General features: G+C 49.4%; 1 protein-coding gene and 1 pseudogene across 2 annotated transcripts; one reads left to right on the forward strand and one right to left on the reverse strand.

Moving 5' to 3' along the window:
- Nucleotides 1-6,357: 6,357 nt before the first annotated feature.
- LOC149915726 (uncharacterized) lies at nucleotides 6,358-10,074 on the reverse strand. The gene is made up of 8 exons (XM_090151788.1): nucleotides 9,994-10,074; nucleotides 9,685-9,804; nucleotides 8,796-8,919; nucleotides 8,369-8,455; nucleotides 8,176-8,280; nucleotides 7,724-7,860; nucleotides 7,119-7,186; nucleotides 6,358-6,604 (listed from the first exon to the last, which is right to left on the reverse strand). The coding sequence occupies exons 1-8, from the start codon at nucleotides 10,045-10,047 to the stop codon at nucleotides 6,358-6,360; spliced, it is 942 nt and encodes a 313-aa protein (XP_090007914.1). The 5' UTR covers nucleotides 10,048-10,074.
- LOC116230210 (cyclin-F-like) lies at nucleotides 6,545-17,823 on the forward strand (annotated as a pseudogene). Its single transcript, XR_016471758.1, has 8 exons — nucleotides 6,545-13,277; nucleotides 13,687-13,750; nucleotides 15,234-15,414; nucleotides 15,832-15,919; nucleotides 16,430-16,529; nucleotides 16,847-16,975; nucleotides 17,150-17,314; nucleotides 17,765-17,823. The product of XR_016471758.1 is annotated as a cyclin-F-like (transcript).
- Nucleotides 17,824-23,079: the final 5,256 nt, after the last annotated feature.

A 23,079-nucleotide genomic window follows, 5' to 3' on the forward strand; every position in this document is an offset into this window, starting at 1 on the left:
TTGGAGAGAGGATGAAGATATTACAGGCACCCTGCTCTGCCCCCGACCTTCACTGCAGAGTCACTGCACTGCTGCCTCACTGAATTGCTAGCAGATATTAGTGCGACCTAGAAACATCCCCCAAACTGGGACTGCAAATAATGCTCAATAACACGAGGCTGAAATACCAGCAGTGGGCATTAGAGAATATGCTGGGATGCCTTCCCTCCGTTGGAGAGCAACTTCCACCTCCAGCCCAACAGTTAGATGGCATTACCAGTGCAATAAAGAACTGAGTTACATCACCCTCCTAAAAGGAGGACAGGAGAAATTACAAAGTCTGCTATCACTATTTCAACTCGTGGGCTCTTTCAAGAGAAAATTGGTTCTTGTATCCTCTCAATAATTTAGTCTACAGCAGAGAATGATATTTAGCAGAAGAATTCACGGAGCATTTCAGCCTCCCATCCAGCAAATGGCCTCTGTTGCTTTTGTTTGTCCCTAGAACCATGGAAGTGCTACCACTTTACATCTGACCAACCACATTCCTTAGATATTATGATATAAAAGTACCGTGTTTACTGAGTGAGTGATCAGGGACTATGTAAAAATCGTAGCCAAATGGCTCCCAGCTGCACACTTCTTTCTTATCCTCAGGCATCCTCTTCTTGAAATGGCAGCACATCAACACCTGCAGAAAAGCCAAATCCTGAGGACAGCATAGCTGTGATGCTGCTGCATCAGAGCTCATTACTCTTAGGTTTACACTTGGCTTCCACGTAACACAACAATACCACATTCATTTCATTTTCAATTTTGGAGCTATGCTGGACGGTGCTTATCTCAGGGGAGGAACCTCTGCAAACCACAGGACTCTATGTGCAAGGTACACATATGCTGGTTCTGTGTAAATCTAACTGAAAGTGCTGTTGCAACGGCATATAATGCAACCTTCAGTGCCCAGTTGCTTGTCCACAACAAGTGGAACACATTCTGTATATCTAAGTGGCTGGTTAATATGTTTGTCAGATGGGATGCTATGTTCAGATTTGTTGAAATCACTTTCTGGTGAGATCTATTTGACTGAAATTCTTTGTCTTTCCTTAAAATCTGCGTGTCGGCTCTGATCGTAATCCATGTATCAGTTAGGCTAAAAGCCCTTTAACAAATGACCATCTGAGAGTCTCTTTCCCTCCAAGAAAGTTGTCCCTCAGCCTGTCTGACCTTGCTCTGGAAATAAAGCTGTTTTGCCAGGAGAATGCAGGTGTTGACCAAGCACACACTGCCCAGATGCCATGGTCTCACATCCTTGAATCTCCCCCCATGAGGGCCAACACCTTTAGTGAAGCTCGAGTTAGCATGGCAGCATCTCTTGCCCCAAGAAGATCCACAAGTCTGATAGTACAGTGAGTAACCTTGGTTGAGTTTTGTTTAAATCACAGCAATCGAGGCAAATAAAAGGCCTTCGCTCTGTTTAGCTTCATTTCCACAGCCAACAGATGTGAAGGGAGGAAAGAGGCGTTCTCATTTTGAAGAAACACAGTCCTCTCTCCGGTGTTTAGTGGAGAAAGAGGCATGACAAACAAGGGAAATTCAGCTCAGGCACTGGTGATTAACACGGATGAATCAGCCTTCTTCCTTTTTGGGGAACGACTCGTGCCTGTCTCGTGCCTTTCCAAGGAGCACAGAAGTGTAAAGATGGCACATCCAACCTGGCCCTCTCCCATCCCAACCTGCCAGCTCTGGTAGAGCTTGCTGACACCGCAGGGTTTTGGAGCTCTTGCCAGATGGCTGTGTTTAAGCCACATGAATGCCTCCGCACACTGGTCTGCCTCTCATTTTCTCTATCAGGGATAAATCCATCTGGATGTTCTGCCATCAGACTCCAGAGAGGACAAAGCAGAACAAAGTTCATTGCCACTGAAAATCTCAACTATAAATATCACTTTCACAGAAAGGAGAGAATATTACTTGGACTAATTTATCTTACTAGATGCCCTTCATCTTTCACAGATCTGCGATAAACCCTGCAGATGACATCTACAGATGTCATTAACTTCATTTCACTTTGAGCCAGGCCTGTTAAGGCTGGCATTGTAGTTCCAATAAATGAGTAATGCATTTTCAGTAACCAGCACTGGAAGAACAGTATCTTTGGGCTTTTGGCAGCCAGTCATCCCTTTACCTGGAGCTTCTGTGGGACCAGTTCTCTGGTTTGGGTGTCAGCTCTGCCCAGAGCACTGCTGCTGCAACCCTACCTCACACCCTTCTTGCACCTACAGCCACGGTCTGCTGGCTCTTGATACTACATTGCATTTCCCACTTCTCTGTGCTCGCCTGGGTTTCTGATACACCTTCGTGGTCTGCACCCTCTGCTGCTGCAGCTTCTGGAATGAACAGGATCTACCTGGGGAAGTGTGCACTGTGGATCACCTACAAATCAAGGAGCTTCCCCTGAAGGTATTTTAGCTCTCCACAGGGAGCTGATTATACAATTTTGTTTGCAAGTTCAATTTATTTTTAGTTGACAGAAACAGCTGTGAGGGGGAGAATAAACAAGGAACAAAAGCCAACAGTGTGATTAACTCTTCAGCTCAAAGCACTCCCCAATTAAAGCTGCTCAGTATTCCTTCAGACCTCAATACCACTTTTCACAGAATCACAGAATCACAGAAACACCAAGGTTGGAAAAGACCTACAAGATCATCCAGTCCAACCAACTTTTCCACATCAGCAGCTGCTGCGTGTCCCAGGAAGGTTACACAGCATTGCAGGTGGGAGCAGAGGTGGACCTGCATGGGAGGGCATCATCCCAGCAGCCGTGTGTGAGCGCAGAGCTCACAGCTCACAGCACAGCACAGAGCACACAGCACAGCTCACAGCACACACAGCTCACAGCTCACAGCACAGCTCACAGCACACAGCTCACACAGCTCACAGCACACAGCACACAGCTCACAGCTCACAGCACACAGCTCACAGCTCACAGCTCACAGCACACAGCACACAGCACACAGCTCACAGCACACAGCTCACACAGCACAGCACACAGCTCACAGCTCACAGCTCACAGCACACAGCTCACACAGCACACAGCTCACACAGCTCACAGCACACAGCTCACACAGCTCACAGCTCACAGCTCACACAGCTCACAGCTCACACAGCACACAGCTCACACAGCTCACAGCTCACACAGCTCACAGCTCACACAGCTCACAGCTCACACAGCTCACAGCACACAGCACACAGCTCACACAGCTCACAGCTCACAACTCACAGCACACACAGCTCACAGCTCACAGCACACAGCTCACAGCTCACAGCACACAGCTCACAGCTCACAGCACACAGCTCACAGCTCACAGCTCACAGCTCACAGCTCACAGCACACAGCTCACAGCACACAGCTCACAGCTCACAGCTCACAGCTCACAGCACACACAGCTCACAGCTCACAGCACACAGCACACAGCTCACAGCTCACAGCTCACAGCTCACAGCACACAGCTCACAGCACACAGCTCACAGCACACAGCTCACAGCTCACAGCTCACAGCTCACAGCACACAGCTCACACAGCTCACACAGCTCACAGCTCACAGCACACAGCTCACAGCACACAGCACACAGCACACACAGCTCACAGCTCACAGCACACAGCTCACACAGCACACAGCTCACAGCTCACACAGCTCACAGCTCACACAGCTCACAGCTCACACAGCTCACAGCTCACAGCTCACAGCTCACAGCTCACAGCTCACAGCTCACACAGCACACAGCTCACAGCTCACAGCTCACAGCACACAGCTCACACAGCACACACAGCTCACAGCACACAGCTCACACAGCTCACAGCACACAGCTCACAGCTCACACAGCTCACAGCTCACACAGCACACACAGCTCACAGCACACAGCTCACACAGCTCACAGCACACAGCTCACAGCACACAGCTCACAGCACACAGCTCACAGCACACAGCTCACAGCTCACAGCACACAGCTCACAGCTCACACAGCACAGCACACAGCACACAGCTCACAGCTCACAGCTCACAGCACACAGCACACAGAGCTCACAGCACACAGCACACAGCTCATAGCTCACAGCACACAGCTCACACAGCTCACAGCTCACAGCACACAGAGCTCACAGCACACAGCTCACAGCTCACACATCACACACAGCTCACACATCACACACAGCACACCTGCTGTGCCCCGCAGGCCAACACGAGGTGCTCTGTCCCGGTGTGCTGACAGTGTGTCCTACAGATGAAAAATGCTGGTAAAATCAATAAATAAATCTCGGACACGCACTACTAGGAATGAAGCCCAGCTGTACTGGCGTTGTTTATTGAAGGTACTCAAATCATGGCACACTCATTTCACGTCCCAAAGCCTCACAAAGCTCAGCTGGAGCACCGACTGATTTTCCCCACGTTGCTTCGTTTTCCTGACGGCCATTTCGAGGCACCGTCCATCTCTGCTCTTCGCGTTCTGCACACCCGGGCTTCTCCCTGAGCCCCGACGCAGCTCTGCACGTTGCCTCCCGTCTGCTCCGCGCTCGTCCCCACGCAGGGCACAGGCAGCCCCAGCACAACCGTCCTGCCGGCACGTCCACACTGCAGCCCTGCAACGCTCAGGGCCAGGAAACGCAGCGGATCGAACTTAGGTGGAAATAAGAAATAAAACAGCAGTGCTTTGTGCGGCGCTGCAGCTGTGGGCGCAAAGCGAAGAAAACGGGGCGCGAACGGCGCTGCCGCCACGGCAACAGCGCCCTCGTGAGGCGGCAGCGGGAAGGGCTCGCGCTCCGCACGCATGCGCCGTGGCCGCCGTGCGCGTGAACGGCCAATGGCCGCAGTTGGAATTGGCATCGTCGTCGTCCAATCGCGACCCGCGGGGCGGGGACGGCCCCACCTCCCGTCATCCTCTCGGCCAATCAGACGGCGCGCCGTGTTTAAGAGGAAGTGCGTGCGGCCGGCAGGCGTCGCTCAGCGGATTGCGGTGATCGGCGGCGCGGCGCTGTTGCAGATGTTTCTCTTTCCCTGCCAGGCGAAGGATAAACAAACGGCCCCGAGTCGTGGCGTTGCTGAGTGTGCCTGAGGATGTTCTGCTCCATGTTCTGAAAGGCCTTCCTGCTGAGGACATCGTCTCGCTCAGAGCGGTGAGTGCCGGCCCCTCCTGCAGCGCACAGCCTTATTTCTGCCCCCGGGAGCCAGAACTGCACGCAGGGATGCCTGCGTGCGAGGAGACGTGAGGAGAGCCACAAAGTCCATGCAGTAGGTAGACATCTGTGGTGCTAAAACTGGATTTCTCGCTCCTCCGGCCTCAAAGGCTCGCAGCAGTGTTTGTGTGCTTTGTGTGAAGTTTCTACAGGAATTGTCCTTCCTGCTCAGTGTGACGGGAGAAGTGAATTTGGTTTGGCCTCTCTTGCTGTAGTGATGGTTGGGCAGAGAAGGAGCTCTGATTGATTAGTTACCTATCTAAAATTAGATCGCAGTGGTCCCTTTATTTTGGTAATTGTTACTTGATGCTCCCCGTCCTACATTGCAGGTGCATTCCCGTCGGAAATAACTGATGGATGATCACGCCAGTGTTCGGCCACGTGCATGTTTTGAAGTACTTACCACCAGTGGCACAAACGCCAGCACTTGCTGGACTCACAAATTCCGTGCTGTCCCCTTGGCCACGCTCCAGTGCAGATGCGCTGGGCTTCAGGAGATGGGTGACTCCACCGGTGTTCTTGGGCAATGGGATGAGAAGCAGGAGTCAGATCCAAGAAGGGATTGCCCTAACGCTCCAAGCTGCTGCCCCTTGCTGTCCACTGGTAGGCAAGGAAAGGGGTGCACAGGTTGTACTGGGTGTGCACCTTTTGTCCAAGAAGAATTGCACCATGCAGCGAGAGGCCTGAGAGAAGGGTGAGAAAGTGGGAGGTGGGGGTGGCAGCGCTGCAGCTGGCACAGGCGTTGTCCAAGGAAGCAGAGCCGCAGAACTTCCACATGAACCCCATGCGGAGTATTGCCAAGGGCGGGAAGAAGGAAGAAGTTTCAGGTTCAGCCTTGGAGATGGACGTCTTCCTGTGCCCACACAAGTGCTTTGTGTGCTTGACGCTGAAGGGAGCCGCCCCTAGCTGCGGAATGGGTGTACGGCCCCTGAACTCTGACCAGCAGGAAAGTCAGGAGAACAGAATGCAGGCACTGCTGATTTTTTTCCAGTTTGCTTTAAAACTCACTGCACAGTTTCAGGAAAAGTGTCCGTTCAGAATAAGAAAGAAGAGGAGCAGGGTTGAAAAGGAATGGTGTTGGTTTTAATTGGTGGTTGTTGTTTTAAAATATACAATCAGACTATGGTGTTGCAATGTCATTGGTCTTAGAGTTCCATTAGGAACTCATCCGAATCCACAGTGTCCTCATCAGTTTCTCCTTCCAGTTCTTCATCTGTGACTTCCATCAACAAATTCTTGAGGTCCTCATCATCAGAGAAGAGTGTTTTCCCCTCCTCTGTGCAGCTCAGCAGCTGCGCCTGATCTGCTTTTTGTGTGGCATGGGAGGTTGAGTGTGAGACCTCCGACTGAGGTGCCACAGAGTGTTCCTGGCTTCCCGGAAGCAGTTCCAGACTGGGGAGAACAAGGAAGAGAACAATCAGTACCTGACATTTCTAACTGGAGATACGCTTTCAGCAAACCGGCTCTGAGATCTGTGGTTAACCCCTCCTGCACCTCACACTCACAAAGGGATGGCGATTCAGTTAACCTGAGGCTGCCTTTAGAGTGCAAGATAGCAGCAGGCACATTTTCATAGTGGGAATTGATGTGTACAGATAGAGCAGTTTGAGTCTAGCCAACAGGGGCCAGGTTTTGTAGCAGAACCACATTGCCAGCCTCATTACTTTGACTGTAGATATGTCAAGAAGTCATCCTCTGTTACATCCACCTGTTACAGACTGAGTTACTTCTCCTATGACCTACTCAGCAGAGATTTTGAGTAAGCAATCTAAACTATTGCAGATGACCTCTTCCTTTGTTAGATTATGCCGTGACACATCTCAAACACTCCACTTGTCCCTTGATGTGGAAGAACTTAATGTGTAATGGTAAAGGGCACTAATGAAGAACAAGTAGTGGTCATCACCTGCTTGGAACTTCCAGGATTTCAACGCTGACCAGGGTGTACTCAGGCGGGACTGAAGCAAGAATCGCCTAGGAAGAAACAAGACAGTGTGTATGAAGCAGGGCTCAAAGATTTTTAAGTAGCTCTTCTTCCCAGAAAAGTTCCTGGAGACTTTCTGGGCCTGGCTGGATGGGTTTCCAGGCCGTTGAATCTCGTGACTGGCAACCCTGGGTACAGCCGGGCAGGTGGAACAGTAGATGATCTTGGAGGACTCCTCCTCCCTTCCCTGGGCGCTGCTGTACCTGATCCCAAATAGGGAAACACAGTGCTCCTGAAGGAAGCCTTCCCTTGAAGGTTACAAGTGACCTTGGGTTTTTTTAACTGCCCAGTTTTCATGGACAAAATCCTTCACATCGCAGAGCAATCTCAGAATCATAGTATCACAGAGGCTTACATAATCATTGCTCTGCATCTAATCCCGACAGAAGATTTCCCCAAGTACCCTGTGAGGCATCTGCTGCCTTCAGGGGAAACAGAAGACTTGTAGAACATTTGAAAATTCTAGCATTACGGCAAGAGCAATGCAAACCTTCCATATGCACTGCTGCTTTTGCTGCTGTTCTCACCATTGGTAGTTTTCTAGCTGGGGACTCATCGGTGTCCTCAGCAGCAGATGGTAGCATCTCTGCTGCTTTCCCTTTCCGTCTCCGCATTGTGGGGAAGGTGGTTTTCCAGTCAATAGGCCTCCCGCGCACCTTGCATCCTGCCGAAGTAAAAGGAAGAGATTACTGATACAGTCTTGCTGTGCCTCAAGAGAAGTCCACATTTTTGTATCATTCCCACAACCCTTCCAGGAAGTAAAATACATTTGACCACCGGAATTACATTGCCATGTCCAGGATTCTCAGCAATGTTTTCCACACAGTCATCTCTGTCTACCAACAGCGCATTGAAAGAAACAAAGAAATCCAAGAGCTGCACTCAGTAATAGTGCAGGGCAAGGAGAACTCCGATATAGAACAATGCTAAGTGACAGCGTTACTGTGCTGAGGCACTGTAACAAGCTCCTTGTGCTCACTCTTGACTTTTTTCTTGCAAGGCAGTTCCTCTGCGTTGGCCGCCTTCTCCTCAGATAGCTCGCATTTTTGCGCAGCCGGGCCGTGGGAGGAAGTTGGGATGTCAACTGCAGAGAACAGTCCAGGAAAGAACAATCAGAAAATCAAAGTAGGAAGACAGCGCATCAAACCCAGATGCCTGTTCAGTATCTGTACCTCTTTCTGGTGCCTTCTCAACCTCGGTCTGGTTCTCCAGATTTTCTGCAAGGCCGCTGATCAGAGGAAGGCCACTTGGGTCAGCTTCTGGCAGAAAAAAGACAAGAAATAATTGAAGGGCATCTCTTTGGAGGAAGGTTTCAGCACAGCCTGCCACAAGCTTCCAATTTTCAAGCATGGTTTCTTACATTTGCCTTTCTGCTGATAAGATGTTGTGCCATTTCTGCAGTCAACACAGATCTGCAGTGTAGTTACCTCTCTCCAGAAAAATGCACCCCTATTCTGACAGCCAAAAGACAGACCAGTATTTCAATTTATCGTGACTCTTCCCTGCACTCCCCAATGAATGGTTACCTGACATCCTGCACCCGCTCAGAAGTAATATTCATAATTAAGTCTTTCATGCTTCATGGCGTCAGGAACTCACCGTTGCTTGGTGGAATGGTCGGTGCGTTCCCACCGCATTTCTTGAAGTGAAGAAAAGGGCAGTGGGCTTTCAGACAGCCTCCTGGCTGATTCTCCCAGTAGCAGGGAATCTCACTGCGCTTCTTCTGAAGAGAGAAAGAAAGGAAGGGTCATGGAAGCAGGCAGAGGAGGTTTGCAAAGAGATGCAGTGCTCCAGGTTGTGCCTGAGATAGGACTGTTGCAGTGCTGAAACATCATTTATCACAAAAGGAAACATCTGGGAGCATATTCTCAACATCTGCATGAGCAGATGTAATCTCTCACATATTTTCCTTCCTTATCCTTCAGGTAGAGCCGACACGTGCTCTCAGTTCAGGGGGTGAAACCAACGTCCCTGCAAAATGCTACCATTATTTGGGAGATACAGTGCCTTCGGATGTCGTGGTTTAGTCTGTCAGAAATGACTGGAACAAGCCTTAGCTCTTTACCATCATTTTTTGCCCCACCCTTCCCTTCTCTGCTCCAAGCAGCCAAAACAAACTCCAGGACACAGCAGGCGTGACAGACCACAACCAAGCCCCACTGGCAGGAGGGCAGTGCCCGCTCTTTCCTGCCAGCCTGCTCCAGCTACCACCCTGCTGCAGCAGATTCAGGTGTCTGTGCAATGCGGTCTTTTTGCATCTGAGGAGAAGATGCCTTTGGCACCTAATGCAAACATCCCTGGCTAAGATATACCTCAGGCATTGAATTCTCTTCCCCCTACCTCCTCCCAGTCCCCTCTAGAAACAGCAACCGGTAAGATGTTCACAGCAAATGGATCTGGCCTGCAGAAGTGCATTCAGCCCTCCTACAGCAGTGAAAAGTGGTTTTGTGGACTATCTTGGAGAGCACATCTTTAGGCAAACACTCACATGAATTTTCATGTGTCTGAACTTGCAGTCATTCCGAAAACAGCAACCCTGTATCCACAGTCGGCAGACTCGTTCACTCCCCCGAGCCGCTTCACAGTGGCGGAAGGGACAGCTGTCTCCCTACAAGCAAAAGGAAACCACACAGGAAAATAAGAGTACAGCCTGAAACCTGTCCGCGCTTTTAGCCCAGGTTGTTAGCAGCGAGCGCACAATCCCACTGCTTAGGAAGGTAAGGCATCACCAGTGGGTCTCCCCCTGGTCCCCCCCTTTCTCTTAAAAGTGAGGAAAGGGAAGAAAACCCAACCATACCTTAAAACAGGTGGAGTAGAAATAGTAGTAGCAGTCGTCTCCTTGCTGAGCCATGGGGAACTTTTTAGGAGCAAGTTTGGGTTGTCTCCAAAGGAATTCCCCGCTCTTGGAAAGAGCCGGCTGCAGTCTTGAGCTGCTTGGATCCACAAAATGTCCTCTCGGACAGGAACCCTACAGGAGGCATCAACAAGGGAAGAATCATGAGGAATAGGCATTTTCCCAGCTTTCTTCTTTTATGCTGTACCGACTCTCGAGGAAGGCAACGTGTCGGAAGCAGCTGGTTGCAAGAACTGTGCCAATTCTAGATCCAACTTGTGTCTAACTGCCACTACTCCCAGCAAGTGCTGTCCACCATCTCATCACCAGTTATATGCCTTGCAGCACATATTTTGTGTGACGTGAAGAAGACTCCCTTCATCTTCCCCTCTTGCTGCAGCTGCAATGGAGGCACTGGTACAACTCACATGTTTGACAACGCTACAGTTCTGGCTTACCCAGGCGCAGCTGCAGTCCTTCTCCCTTCCAGCTAACACACCAGCCCAATGGCTGAGCAACTCCGTCAGCGAGAGCGGGCAGCACCAGTCAGCCACCACCACTATCACTGCCAGCCGGGACGAGAGCTGACGCAGCGTGTCCACACTCCTGCGCAGCGCTCATGGCTGTGGCACTCACTGGTGGCAGCCACGGCCCCAAGAACAGCGCTTGTGATGTCATAGTGCTTGTGATGTCACAGTGCTTGTGATGTCACAGTGCTTGTGAAGTCACAGTGCTTGTGATGTCACAGTGCTTGTGATGTCACCGTGCTTGTGAAGTCACAGTGCTTGTGAAGTCACAGTGCTTGTGATGTCACAGTGCTTGTGATGTCTCTGTGCTTGTGGTGTCACCGTGCTTGTGGTGTCACCGTGCTTGTGATGTCACTGGACAGTCCATGTCCCCAGATGAGCACCCGGCTCTCCACCATGACTTCCTCAGGGTTTTGTTAAAAATATGCTGGAGACAGCACAACCAGCGCTCCACGTTTCATTAAAGCACAGACTGCAGTGCACAAAGTCTTAGCTCTTGTTCCTTTGTCATGTCTGAGATGAAGGCTGGGGCCCAGCAGCAATTTTGCAGGGCTGTAGTGGCAATGCTCAGTCTCAGCTTGAAGCAGTGATTGAGCACCTGGTGAGAAGGCAGGGCCACGCCAGGGCAGCTCAGGCGCATGCAAACCCTTCCCAGACATCAGTGAAGGGTTGGCAGTGGAGGCAAGGGTGCCCGTCTGGAGATCCCTGCCTTCCTGAGGCCTCCCAAGGCTCAGCAGCTTTTTTCCTTTCTTTCTGTGTCCCCAGCTGCTGCACTTGGGCAAATCCTCACTTGCTGCAGGATTGCCTAGGATTTTGCCACCAGGGTTATTATCCCTGTGCTTTGCATCGCACTGTAGCATTACACAGGGGAGTGATGACAATTCGTCATCCTCACCAAAACGTGTGACAGAATCTCTCAGAGAATCAGTTTCTCCTGGAAACAGCCATTTGGAAGGGCCTCGCTTGAGCGGGGAACTCCTCCCCAGCCTAGCTTTTCTGCTGAGACTCTTTCCAGCAACCGCACAGCACCAAGCCCAGCTCACCTCTTTGTCCAAGTCAGTCTGGGCTGTGCCCAGGTCACACACACGCCACAACGGTGCTTCTGACGGGCTCTCCAAGGATGATCCCTTCCAAGGAACGCTCAGAGCTCAGTCTCTGTGTGCAGCACGCTCACCAAAGCACCAGCTCTGCTCACCAGCTGAGGGCCAAACCTCCCACCCCAGCAACGATTGCGACCTCAGCACGGTTCTACATCACTTCCACACTTTCATTATAAACAAAGGAAGAGGACACCTCCTAGATCCAAATTCTAAGAGACCAACACCAGAGAGGGTCACCCAATGGGGTTATCCAAAGTAAGATAACAGAGTAATTAAGGTGACTCTTGTGCAGCCATCTCGGGTCACCCTCTCGCTCAGGCACCGCACGATTGGACCTGGGAGATGTTGCCTCCAGGCTGCCTCCAGCTTGGAGGCTGGAAGAATGTGAGCTTCAGAATTGGAGCTTCCAAACAATCAGCAAGCATTTGGATGAGCCAGCCCTCTGGTTTTTACGAGGACAGACACATTGTACTTGGGAAGCCAGCTCAGCGAAGGCTGAATCGCTCTGGTCGTGGGTACAGCACTCCACTGCCAGGCGCTGCTCAAACACCTGGTCTGCATTTCCTCCTGGGCTCCCACGCATGCTCTGACTCTCCTGCAGGTTTCTGCAGGTTTTGTGGCTTCCTGCTGGGGAGCTCATCACGTTCTTCTGCAACTGTCCCCCAACATCATTACTGCCACCTCTGGTACCACACCAGGAGATGCCTCAGAGTTCATTAGCCTGGACCTCCTGCCTTCCATCAGCAGCTGCTTCTATACCGACCTTCATTCATAGCGTGATAGCGGCCACTTCCAGCACGAGCTGCCCTGCAAGGCAGAGAAAGGAAACGTGAGATTAGCACAAAAACGGAGGCCCGAGGCTGTGTCACCACCACCTATTGCAGTCTTGGGAAGTCAGCTGCAACTACAGCCTTTGTCTGAATTAAAACAGGCACCTTAAATTAAGTGGGACCTCTGAGCCTAATGATTGTCACAATCAGAAATAGACACTGAAAAATCGCTCGCTGAACTGTAGGTGTTTACCTCTGAATTCTTTTCTTTTGGGAAAATACGGGCTTGGAATTGAAGGATCCAAGAAAAACGGTATCTACTTCACTGTAGGTGGTAAGGGTAGGAAGTCGGACTCTAACAAGAGAAGGTTTTCAGCTCCTTCTAAGGCACAAAGTGATGGGATGATTTCCCATGCCTGCAGAAGCCTGATCTGCTCTGCCACAGGCAGCTGAGTGAAACAAAAGCTGTGCTGCCCATTCAGAAACACGTGGGGCACGGGCATGGAGTGGTTACACACCAACACGTGGGATGTGAATGTTCCTTGGGCACTTTTTCCCCATCAGAAGGGAAATCCCTTCTCTGTCATGCCCTATCCCTACCTGTCCTGAAGGGTTGTGGGAAGGCTGCAGAGGCTCTGCACAGGAGTGTAATTTCTCCTCGGTTGGTCTAGGATATGATGTGACCTCTGGGAACAAAGCACCATAACGATTGTTGCTGCGTCCCAGTGCATCAGCCTCCCTGCCTTGAACTTACTTTTGCTATCTGATAAAAGTGATATAAACAAAGCCAGGCTGCAGGCAAAGCCCTACAGTACAGAACAAGGAGCTCAAAAGCCTGTGACACTTTTGAGGTGAGAGGGAATAACAAGTTTGAAGTGGTTGTTATCCAACTCAAAGATGAGTCCTTTTTCGGTTTCCTCTATCGTTTTCCTTCTCTTTTCTGTCCTGTTAAACTGTCTTAGGGACTGAGGCATGTCCCTGAGGGTGCAAGCACCTAAACCTGCATTCTTGCATTGGGGGTGTTGCATGGGACTGGGAAATGATTCCTGTGAGCTGTCAGATTGTCCTGGGATGGATGTATGAAAGTATTGCAGCAAGAAAAGCCACATCATAACTCACTTGTAACTTCTGTAGTGAAATCAGGTGTGCTTGTGATCAGCGAACAACAAATTCAGAGCCAGGCCTTCACTGCAGTAACTTGTCTGATGTGGAAGCACCTATTGATTTCAACCTGAAGTATCTTCTCTGTTCCCATTCAAGGCTGCTGAAAGAGGCAACTTTGAAGCTGCTGTGAAGCTGATAGCGTACCTGTACAATGAAGGCTGTAAGTGTGCAAGCTTTACTTGGGTCCTTGAGGAAAATGGCACAGTTGAAAGATACATAGATGAGTTGATGGCTTAATTGCAGATACAGATCAGACTAATTGTCTCAGTTTTTACTGGTTACCTACAAAGCTATTTCTTTAGAATACTGATGGTTTTGTGCTCAGATTCTAGAGCAGTGATGTGCAGAAGTAGTCTGCTCTCCTAAGTGTATGGTTAGGTTTCATTTGCTGTCATGCCTTTTCAGCCTTATGTTTCAGTGTAACTTAAGAACTGGGCAGCAGATAGCTGGGTTCAGTGATAGCATGGCACACAGGGCTTCTAGAACTCCCAGGTGTGCCCATGCATAGCTTTTGAATTTGCAGTGAGAATTAATCTTTTGTAAATTTCCAATTGAACTCTGCTACGTCCCTGGTGTGCTGGATGAATCAGAAGGGACCGATAGTTGACAGGAGGAGCCTCCTTGCTGAAGGTGGCTTGCCTTCCACTTTGTGCAGTGCCAGGAGTTAGCAAATTGACACTGCTTTGAGCATTGGTATTTGTAAAATTAAATTTGTAAAATATTTCTCCCAGGCTTAGGATCTTATGTCCCCACAGATGAATTCACTTTCTGCTGGGGCTGTCTGTTAATAACATTTGATATTGCAGTTTTATCAGCAAAGAGATCTTGATGATACAGGAGGCTGTATGGCTAACAGACAACATGTACAAATATGAAGACTAGGTCACAGGGATGGTTGAGATCATCTGTGCCCTAGAAGGAAAGATCACAGGATTGTAGGGGTTGGGACGGACTTCTAGAGATCATCTAGTCCAACCCCCTGCCAAAGCAGGCTCCCTACAGCAGGCTGCACAGGTAGGCATCCAGGTGGGTCTTGAATATCTCTAGGATATATCTAAGGAGACTCACAACTTCTCTAGGCAGCCCGTTCCAGTGCTCCATCACCCTCACTGTGAAGAAGTTCCTTTGCACATTGGTGTGGAACTTCCTGTGCTCCAGTTTATGGCCATTTCCCCTTGTCCTATCCCCACAGACCACTGAAAAGAGGTTGGCCATGTCCCTTTGTCTCCCACATGTAAGATATTAAGTTATTAATATTAATAAGACATTAACTAAAGATAAGGGTGAGTTTGGAAAGTGGATGGATAGTTTTATCCCTGGGGCTGCTGTTGAAGTGGATCTCTTGTATAAAAAAAATTAGCCCTTCACTTAGACAAAGATGCTATTGTAAGTGTTCCCTGTGGAGACTGCACATTTAAGAAAATGCAGACACCAAACCATCTGCCTTTCTGTAGAGATTAAAACTTGAGTTTCTTAGGGCACATTCAGAGATTGTTTATTGTTTCACTGGGGAGTATTTCAGTGTTAGCATAGCATTTAAAATAATACTTGATCATGAAAGCAATGTCTTGTGAGAACAACTGTGGTCTAAATAGTTGGTGCTTGAGTTGTATTGCCAACCTCTGTTCTCCTTTGTGTATTAGATACCTACTATTGTGGACTACAAAGAAGTACTGTCAAACATAGTCTCCCTGGAGAGAAGAACTCTTCACCTTTACAGCTTCATTTGTGAACTGTCTCTCCTAAACACGAGCCTTTTCGTGTACTCCCCAGCTCGGCTGGCTGCTGCAGCACTGCTGCTGGCTAAGATACTGCATGGCCACGGTAAGGAACAGCCTGTTCAGTGGAGCTGCAGCAAAGTACATCAGTCTGCCTTGTTCCTTTAGGCAGCCTCTGTGGGCAAGGTGCCCCAGTCACCCTGGGGAGTGTGGGAGAGGCAGACAGGTGTAATATGTGAGAATGGAGTTGAGTTCAGTCTATAGCAATGCAATAATGTAAGCCCTGCATTTAAACGAGACTGAAGGTTTTTGCCCTTATCTACACAGTAGAGTTCTATTTAGGCATAGCTTCAGTTTCTCAAGTAAGCCTATCCTGGAAGCTAATTCTGAACTTCAACTGTGTACAGGCAAAAACTCCTAAAGATTATCATCACATAAGCATGATCTTTATCCCATTAAAAATTCTGTCTGACTATAGAACTTGCAAGCTCTGTGAAATGGTAATACCTGTTCTCTTCTCCAGCACATCCCTGGACCAGCCAGCTGTCTGAGTGCACTGGGTTCTCTCTTGAAGACCTGTTGCCGTGTGTGCTGCACCTTCACCAAAAATGGTAAAACATCAGGAACTGTTCTGGAAGTGTTTTTGTATTTTGGCTCTCGTAGCCCTAGTGTAAGTCTTTCCAAAGGGAGGAGGTGGCTTTAGCAAACTAGTTTACTCCCCCTACTACAGGACACTGAAATCTAGGGGCTGGTTCAGTGACGGCTGTTGTGCTTTTCTTGACAGGCAGTGGCCCTGGGTTACAGAAGCCCTGGTGCTCCTCAAGGCTAGCAGTTTTCAGCTTGCTAGCATCACTATTTTCAGGTGATTGTGACCAGCTTTTTGATGAGCTCCAGAAGGAGTTCAGTAGCAAAAGTAATTCATTTCTGAAAGGCTGGAAGTCAAATATCTCAAGAAAGAGAAAAGGAATTAGATGCTTGCATGCTTAGCAACTCTGCTGAAATGCCAGTTTCCTCAGCACAGAGCTGAGGTGGACAGAGGGAAAGTACTTACATTGCCAGAATTTGCTAACAGTGTTTTATATAATCCATTCTAAGATTAAAGCCCTGGTCTTTCTTTTCAGTTTCCATGATGAGATCCCTAAGGATTATAGGCAGGTGTTGTCTCACTGCAGTTAAAGACAATCTGAAGATGAGCGTTATGACGAAATAGGCCAAGAAAAGGTGGGTTTGCTGTTTTAGTTCATTTGTTAAAATCTGACTCCTTGAGCAAAAGCTACTGTATGGCAGGGTGTTCAAGACTTCCAATAAAGGGAAGTGGGTTTTAATTTCAGGTTTTGGAAGTAGAGAATAACTAGGTAAGGTTGGGGCTGCTAAATTTCGTCTGCTGGGACTCTAACTGCTGTGGTTGAACAGCAGTTCTAGGAAGGACTCAACAGGATAGCTTTCTCTTGGAAAGAAATAAAGATAAATAAGGATAAAATAGCTGCTTCCTGGCAGAGGAAATCACACCGTCCAGTTCTTACTACTTTGTTTTGCAGGTGATGAGCTACAGCCAGCTCTGTTCACTGCTGGGTGTGAAGCAGGAGGACCTGAAGCCTAGTCCCCTGCACACAAATGTCATAGAAATTAAAGTTTTCTTTAGCTCTCCCTCTGGAAAGAGATCTAAAAGATGAGTAGAACTCATGGCTGTAAAGGTCTGTGAAGACCTGCGTGAGCCTTTCCTCCTCTCTGGCATCCTGAGCTTCCGTTCTTTCTGTCGTTACCTTGGCTGACATCTCTATTAGAAGAGCTGGAGGAGCAGACTTGACTTTTAATGTGTGACTTCTGGATGTTCTTGCTACAGGAGGAGGGAAGACAGCACTCAGGATGACAGGGGCAGCTTAGTGACTACACCTACAGCTGAGCCCAGGAAGAAAGTCTTCTGGACAGCTTTCTGGACTGGAGTTTAGATTCCTGCTCTGGTTATGAAGGTGAGCAGGAAAGTGAAGGTGAGAGAGATGAAGATGGTAAGGCTTTTAGTCTTATAAAAAAACAGATGAGAGAACTCAAAATCTGCCTTTTTATCTTTGCATAAAACTCTTTACTGGGAGATAAGCTTGAACTTTCAGGAGAAGGGCAGCTGGGGAAACTCTCTTCCTCCCCCAGCAATTATAATTGTTAAACTCTTTAAGGGGTAAATGTTTCTTCTCTGTACTGCTTCAGAACATAATGAAGGATTTTATAGCCACTCAGCATTTCAAAGACAGTGTTTTTAGATACTGCTACAGCAGTAGGCCAAACTTGATGAATTGGATTGCATTGTAGCCAGTGTTGGAACACTGTCAGCTGTTTGTTTTATTGACACACAGGCTCTGGCCTTTCATTTTCCAAGTAGTTGCTAGACAGTACCTCTCCAAACAGGTATTAAATTACTTTTATGAGGGTAAACTCTACCCTTACCCTCCCCTCTCGACAAGGTTTACAGTTGCACTTTTTTCTCTGCTTGACTGTTAGCTTGGTGTTGCCCAAATTCTAACTGGCCTTTCTCTTCTCATCCCTCAGTCACAAGTCCCAGTGGAATCTTGGATGTGACAGTGGTTTACATGGATCCAGCGGAGCACTGCTGTCAGGACTCCAGTGATGAGGACAGCCTATCTGTGGAGTGTCCTGGGCACACAGCACCACTGAGGAAGGCCAGGACACCAGATGAAACTCGCAGAGTTTTTTCAGCCTCAAAAAATCCCAGCTGGGAAGGGAGCTCAGGCTACTCTTCTGTCAGTGGTGCCAGTCCTACATCTCCACAGCTGCCTTTTACAGAAGTACCTCTCAAACCTACCTCAGCACTGTCTCTTTGTCCAGCTCATTAGACTAAGGCAACGGCCACAGAGCCATTCAGCCCAGAGGTTCCACGTCACTGTTGAGGCGGTGCTGAAAGGAAAGAAGAGAGATTCTCATTTCTAGAAGCCAAAGCTGCTTTGGTGGAGGAGGATCAATTGTCCACAAAAGTTTCCAGAATGGGAGGGAAGGGTCTGGGTAGGGAGCTCCTCAAATGTGTGCTTTCCAGACGTAAGTCAGTCAGCAACTGGTGTTCTGTTGTCAGGGTCCCTGAATTTATAGCAGTCAGCATGGAGATGGCTCGTGACATTGTAAAGCCATGGTGATGTGACCCTAAAAATGTCCTGTGATGACCAAAACATGGTTGTGTTGGGCAAGGGGAGGCTATGGCCTGAGAGTTGCCCTACTTGTCAGCAGAGGGATTCTGTGGGGCTCCATTTTAGGTCTGGTTCTCTTTAATGTTTTTCCTGTTGATTCTAATAAAGATCTGGAAGTTGTATGAAGTAAATTTCTGGATGATGCTAAGCTGGGAGGAGTGTTGGGTCCTCTGAGGGTAGAGACACCTTGCACTGAAATCTGGACAAGTTTGAGGGTGGTCACCATATGCACTAAGAAGAACAGGTGCTGAGTTCTGCAGCTGGGATGGGGCAGCCCTGGCTGTATGTATGGAATGGGGGGCGAGGGGCTGGAGTGCAGCCCTGCAAAAAGGGATCTGGGCAGTCCAGTTGGTGGCAATTTGAATCTGAACCTGCAGAAGGGCCAACCATGCCCCCCCCCCACTGCTGGGCGGGGGAAGCTGAAGGACCGCTGTGTTTGAGTGGCCCTTTGTGGAGCCAGGGGTTGGACTTGATCCTTGTGGATCCCTTCCAACTCAGGATATTGCATGATTCTATGATTGTTGTAGCTGTGTGGAGGAGTTACACAAGCAGCGTGTCCCACAGCCTCTGATTTTTCAAGTGACAGGTTGCTTTCATTCTCCTTACCTCGGATTCCTTCTACTTGCCCCCTCCATGGGAACCAGTGGGGGTGGCCCTGGGGGTACCAAACCCACATCCCATTGGACTGAGCCACTCCACCCAGAACCTTTGGAGGAGGTTCAGTTCTGTGGCTCTGGCACAGGGAGTGCTGGATGCTCGGATCCCCTGTCCATTTGGGGGGAGTTGATGGGGTCTGCGGTGCAGAATGGATCTTAGGTATGGTGGAGCATTGCCCCCTTTTATTGAGATGTGGGATGAGATGGGTTCTTGCCATATAGGTCCCCTTCTTACAAGAGGGAGTGTGTTCTATAGAGTAAAATGGGCCAGTGGAGTCCATTGCCCACCTATGAGGATTGATGGGGTTCAGTGGGGCAGGGTGGGGTCCCAAACCCCTCAGTTGGATGCTCTGTTTAAGTTGGAAAGAGAAATAATGAGGTAAAGTGGGACAGAGGGACGGCCCCTTCCCTTTGCTGAAATGTCAGTGGGGTAACAGAAGTTCTCATGGGAACTGTCCCAGCTCCAAACCATTTCAGAGTCCTCTCTGCTCAGCTGAGGAGATGGCACTTTGTGGCCCTGTTCTCTCCAGGGCTGGTTTGTTCCATGTCACGGTGTGTTCCCGTGGGCCAAAGTTACTGGTTTGGGCCTGAAATCCAACTCCATTCCTTTCCAACTGTATTCCCAAGGATCCTCCTTCCCCACCTTCTCCCCTCTCCCAACTTCTATCTCCAGCCCCCAAAGTTTGCATTTCCAGTCTCCAAATCCACCCACCCTTTCACTGCATCATTTCCTTTGCCTCTCCAGATCCAAATCTGGCATTTCCAACCCAAAAATCTGTGCACTGTTCCCTTTTACCTCTTTATTTTCATCTCTGACCTCAAACCAGGATTTTTCAACCCCCAAATCCATCTAACCTTTCCTTGCTTTCCACTTTCAATTCCAAATCTGACATTTCCAACCCCTAAATTCTTGCACCCTTCCCCCTTACCTCCTACTTTTTATCTCCAATTCCAAATCTGGCATTTCCAACCCCCAAATCTGTGCACTCTTCCCTTTTACCTCTTGCTTTTCATCTCTGACCCCAAATCAGGCATTTCCAGCCCTAGAATCCATCTAGCCTCTCCCTTGCTTTCCACCTCTAGCCCATAATCTGGCATGTCCAACCCCAAAATCCATGAAATCTTTGTCTTGCTGTACACTTCCTACTCCAAATCTGACATTTCCAACCCCAAAATCCATCCACCATTTCATTGCATCTTGTGCTTTTCATCTCTGACCCCAAATCAAGTACTTCCAACCCCAAAATTTACCTAAACTTCCCTTTGCTTTCCAGCTCCAAGTCATAATCGCTAAGTAACCTGCTTTTTTTTTGGGACTGGGGTCAGTTTTAGGTGTTAGGAGTCAGAGTTAGGGTTTGGAGGTCAGGGTTAGGGGATAGGAGTCAGGGTTAGCAGTTAGGGGTGAGGGTTAGGAGTTGTGGATGAAGTGGGGAGTGAGGGAAGGAGGAAGAAATGGATGGATGGATAAAGAGATGGAGAAGTGGGTGAAGAGGGTTGAAGGGATGGAGAAATGGATGGGGAAGGATGGAAGGAGAAATGGATGAAGGAGAAATGGAGGGATGGTTGGAGGGCTGCGGAACCCTTCCAGAAGAACCACTAATCTAACCACTGCTGCTCCTCTTCCTCCAGCCCCGTCCTGCTCATCCAAACACCCACAGGAGCCGTGTGCCACCATCCCAACCCTGTGTCCTCATCCGGGACATATCATATTGTAATGCTATCATGGGATGGAAAGTACCATGAAATGAGAATCTCACATCACTGCATTCAGTTTTAGAGATCCTTGAGCCTGCCGGATGGAAGAGGCAACCTCCTGGGATGAAGGTTTTCTGTTGTTCTTTTAAATTAAAACCTCCTATCTAATTGCCTTCATGCCATTATCAGAAGAGCCAGGCAAGCAGCTCCTGAGAAGTTCTATCTGTCCCCTATGCAATGATGCTCTCCCCCACACTTGTCTTTGCTTTTGAGGGCAGGTTCCAGATGCTGACTGTGGAAAGATGGAACAGATGTGGTTACAGAGCACAGAAAAGAGGTACCTGCAGTGTCAGCTGCATCGCTCAGCACCGCCTGCACAGCTGACTTCTACTGATCCTCTGCTTCTTTCTCTTGGTCTTTGCAAAAGCATCCTCTGTGACAGTGCTTTCCAGTGCTTCTACAAAACAACTCTTACCTTGCTCTGGGAGCACAGCACCCTGACATGGCTGCAGGTGCAGCTCTGCTCAATTCACATGAGCACCTGATGACATTCAATTTAGGAAGAGAATATCTGGCAAACCAAAACACAGAGTGCTTCACCAAGTCAAAGCCCATAAAGCCAAGAGAAACCGTGAGGAAAGTGGTGGGAAAGGGTGGGAGGAAAAAGAGAATCCTTGAAGATTTCAAGAGCCTCCAATCTGGCATCACAGCAAAGCCTACCTTAATGCAGTGTCATACTGAAAACAACCAATACCCCCGGGCTCTGGCCCTGCCTGCCTGCACTGCATCCCACTGCCACCCTTCCTGGGCACAGCTCTGGCACAGCCCCTGCCCACTCATTGCTACCCTTACCTCCTAACTGCTGAGCATTTGCTTTACAAACCAAGCCATGCTGCTAATCCACCGTAATCCCACTGACAGCACTCCCATCCCTGCGTGCTGCACAGGGCTCCCAGCCCTCTCCTTCCTTCTGGCAGCTTTGCAAACACCAGCTTTCAGTTTGGTGCGGTAACCAAATAGCACTCAAAATACTTTTCATCTGCATGAATGTGGTTTTTCAGCTTGCCGGGGGCTTTGCATCTTGCTGCTTTTCCTGTTTGTGAAAGAAACTGCTGTTTCGGAAGGATTTTGTTTGGATTATTTTAACTTTGTGTTTGGTGAGCTCATCTTGCTGCCAGGCCATCCCCAGCAGGCTCTCTCACCACAGCAATGCATTGGAACCTCAGTGGTTGCTGACACTGGCTAGGAGATACCCACCATCATTTGCAAGAATTTGTTTTTCACTTCTCCCTGCAGGTTTCTCTATTTTGTGTATTCCTTCTGGCAGGGGTAGCTGAGCCTGCTGAGGGCTCTTGGACCCATTTTGCAGCCTGGCATCCCATATCCTCAGCATGAGATCCTGTGTGGTGTAGGGAGCTGAGCCCAGAGCCAGGCCCACCTGCCTGTGGCCAGCGAGGATTTGGGTATCTGTGTGCATGCACACATTTCCAGTGCTGCTAAGATCACAGTGGATGGGCAAGGGGTTTAGGATCCTGTGTGCCCCTGGCACGAGGGCCATGTGAGAGCTGGGCTCGTGTCCTGCTAGCTCCAGGGGCTCTCCAGGGTCTGGTGCTCATTTCAAGGACCAGCAGCAAGTGCCACTGCACGGAGATGTTCTTCAGCAGATGAGGAATGCAGTGGCACTTGCATCTGGCACTGGCATCTCCTCCTTGGAGGTGGTGCTCAGGAGTAACAAACACAGGCACTGAATTGCACCAGCCAGTGCTGCAGCAAAGCTGATGAGCTGGAAGAGAGCAGGACAAGGGGAAGTGAAGTCAGCAGAAGTCAGATCTGTTTGACCCAGTGCTCACAGTCTGTGGTCACCCAGGGCAGCGGTGCTGGCAGCTCCCACTCTGCAGGTGCCAGGTGAGCACTGAGACGTGGCTGGTTTGGTTCCTGGAAGCTAACAAAGTTCCTGGGGAGATGCTGAGCACAGCTGTGCCCAGCACAGACCTCAGCCCCCAGCCAAGCAGCCCAGGGCCCATCTCAGGGCTCAGGATGTGCAGCCTGGCATGAAACTGAAACGATGCTGCTGCATCGAGGCCATCGGCTTGGGGACAAGCAGGCACAGGAATGTGGTGGTAAGCAGCAATGTGTGGGGAGGGGGGAGCAGGGCTGTGTGCTCCACGGGGTCAGTCCTCATCCGTGATGAGTGTGGCGGAGTCACCAGAGGGGACACCCACAAACGAG

Source organism: Phasianus colchicus, chromosome 16 (genome assembly GCF_987193195.1).
Source record: "Phasianus colchicus chromosome 16, bPhaCol1.hap1.1, whole genome shotgun sequence".
NCBI classification, from domain to species: Eukaryota; Metazoa; Chordata; class Aves; order Galliformes; family Phasianidae; genus Phasianus; species Phasianus colchicus.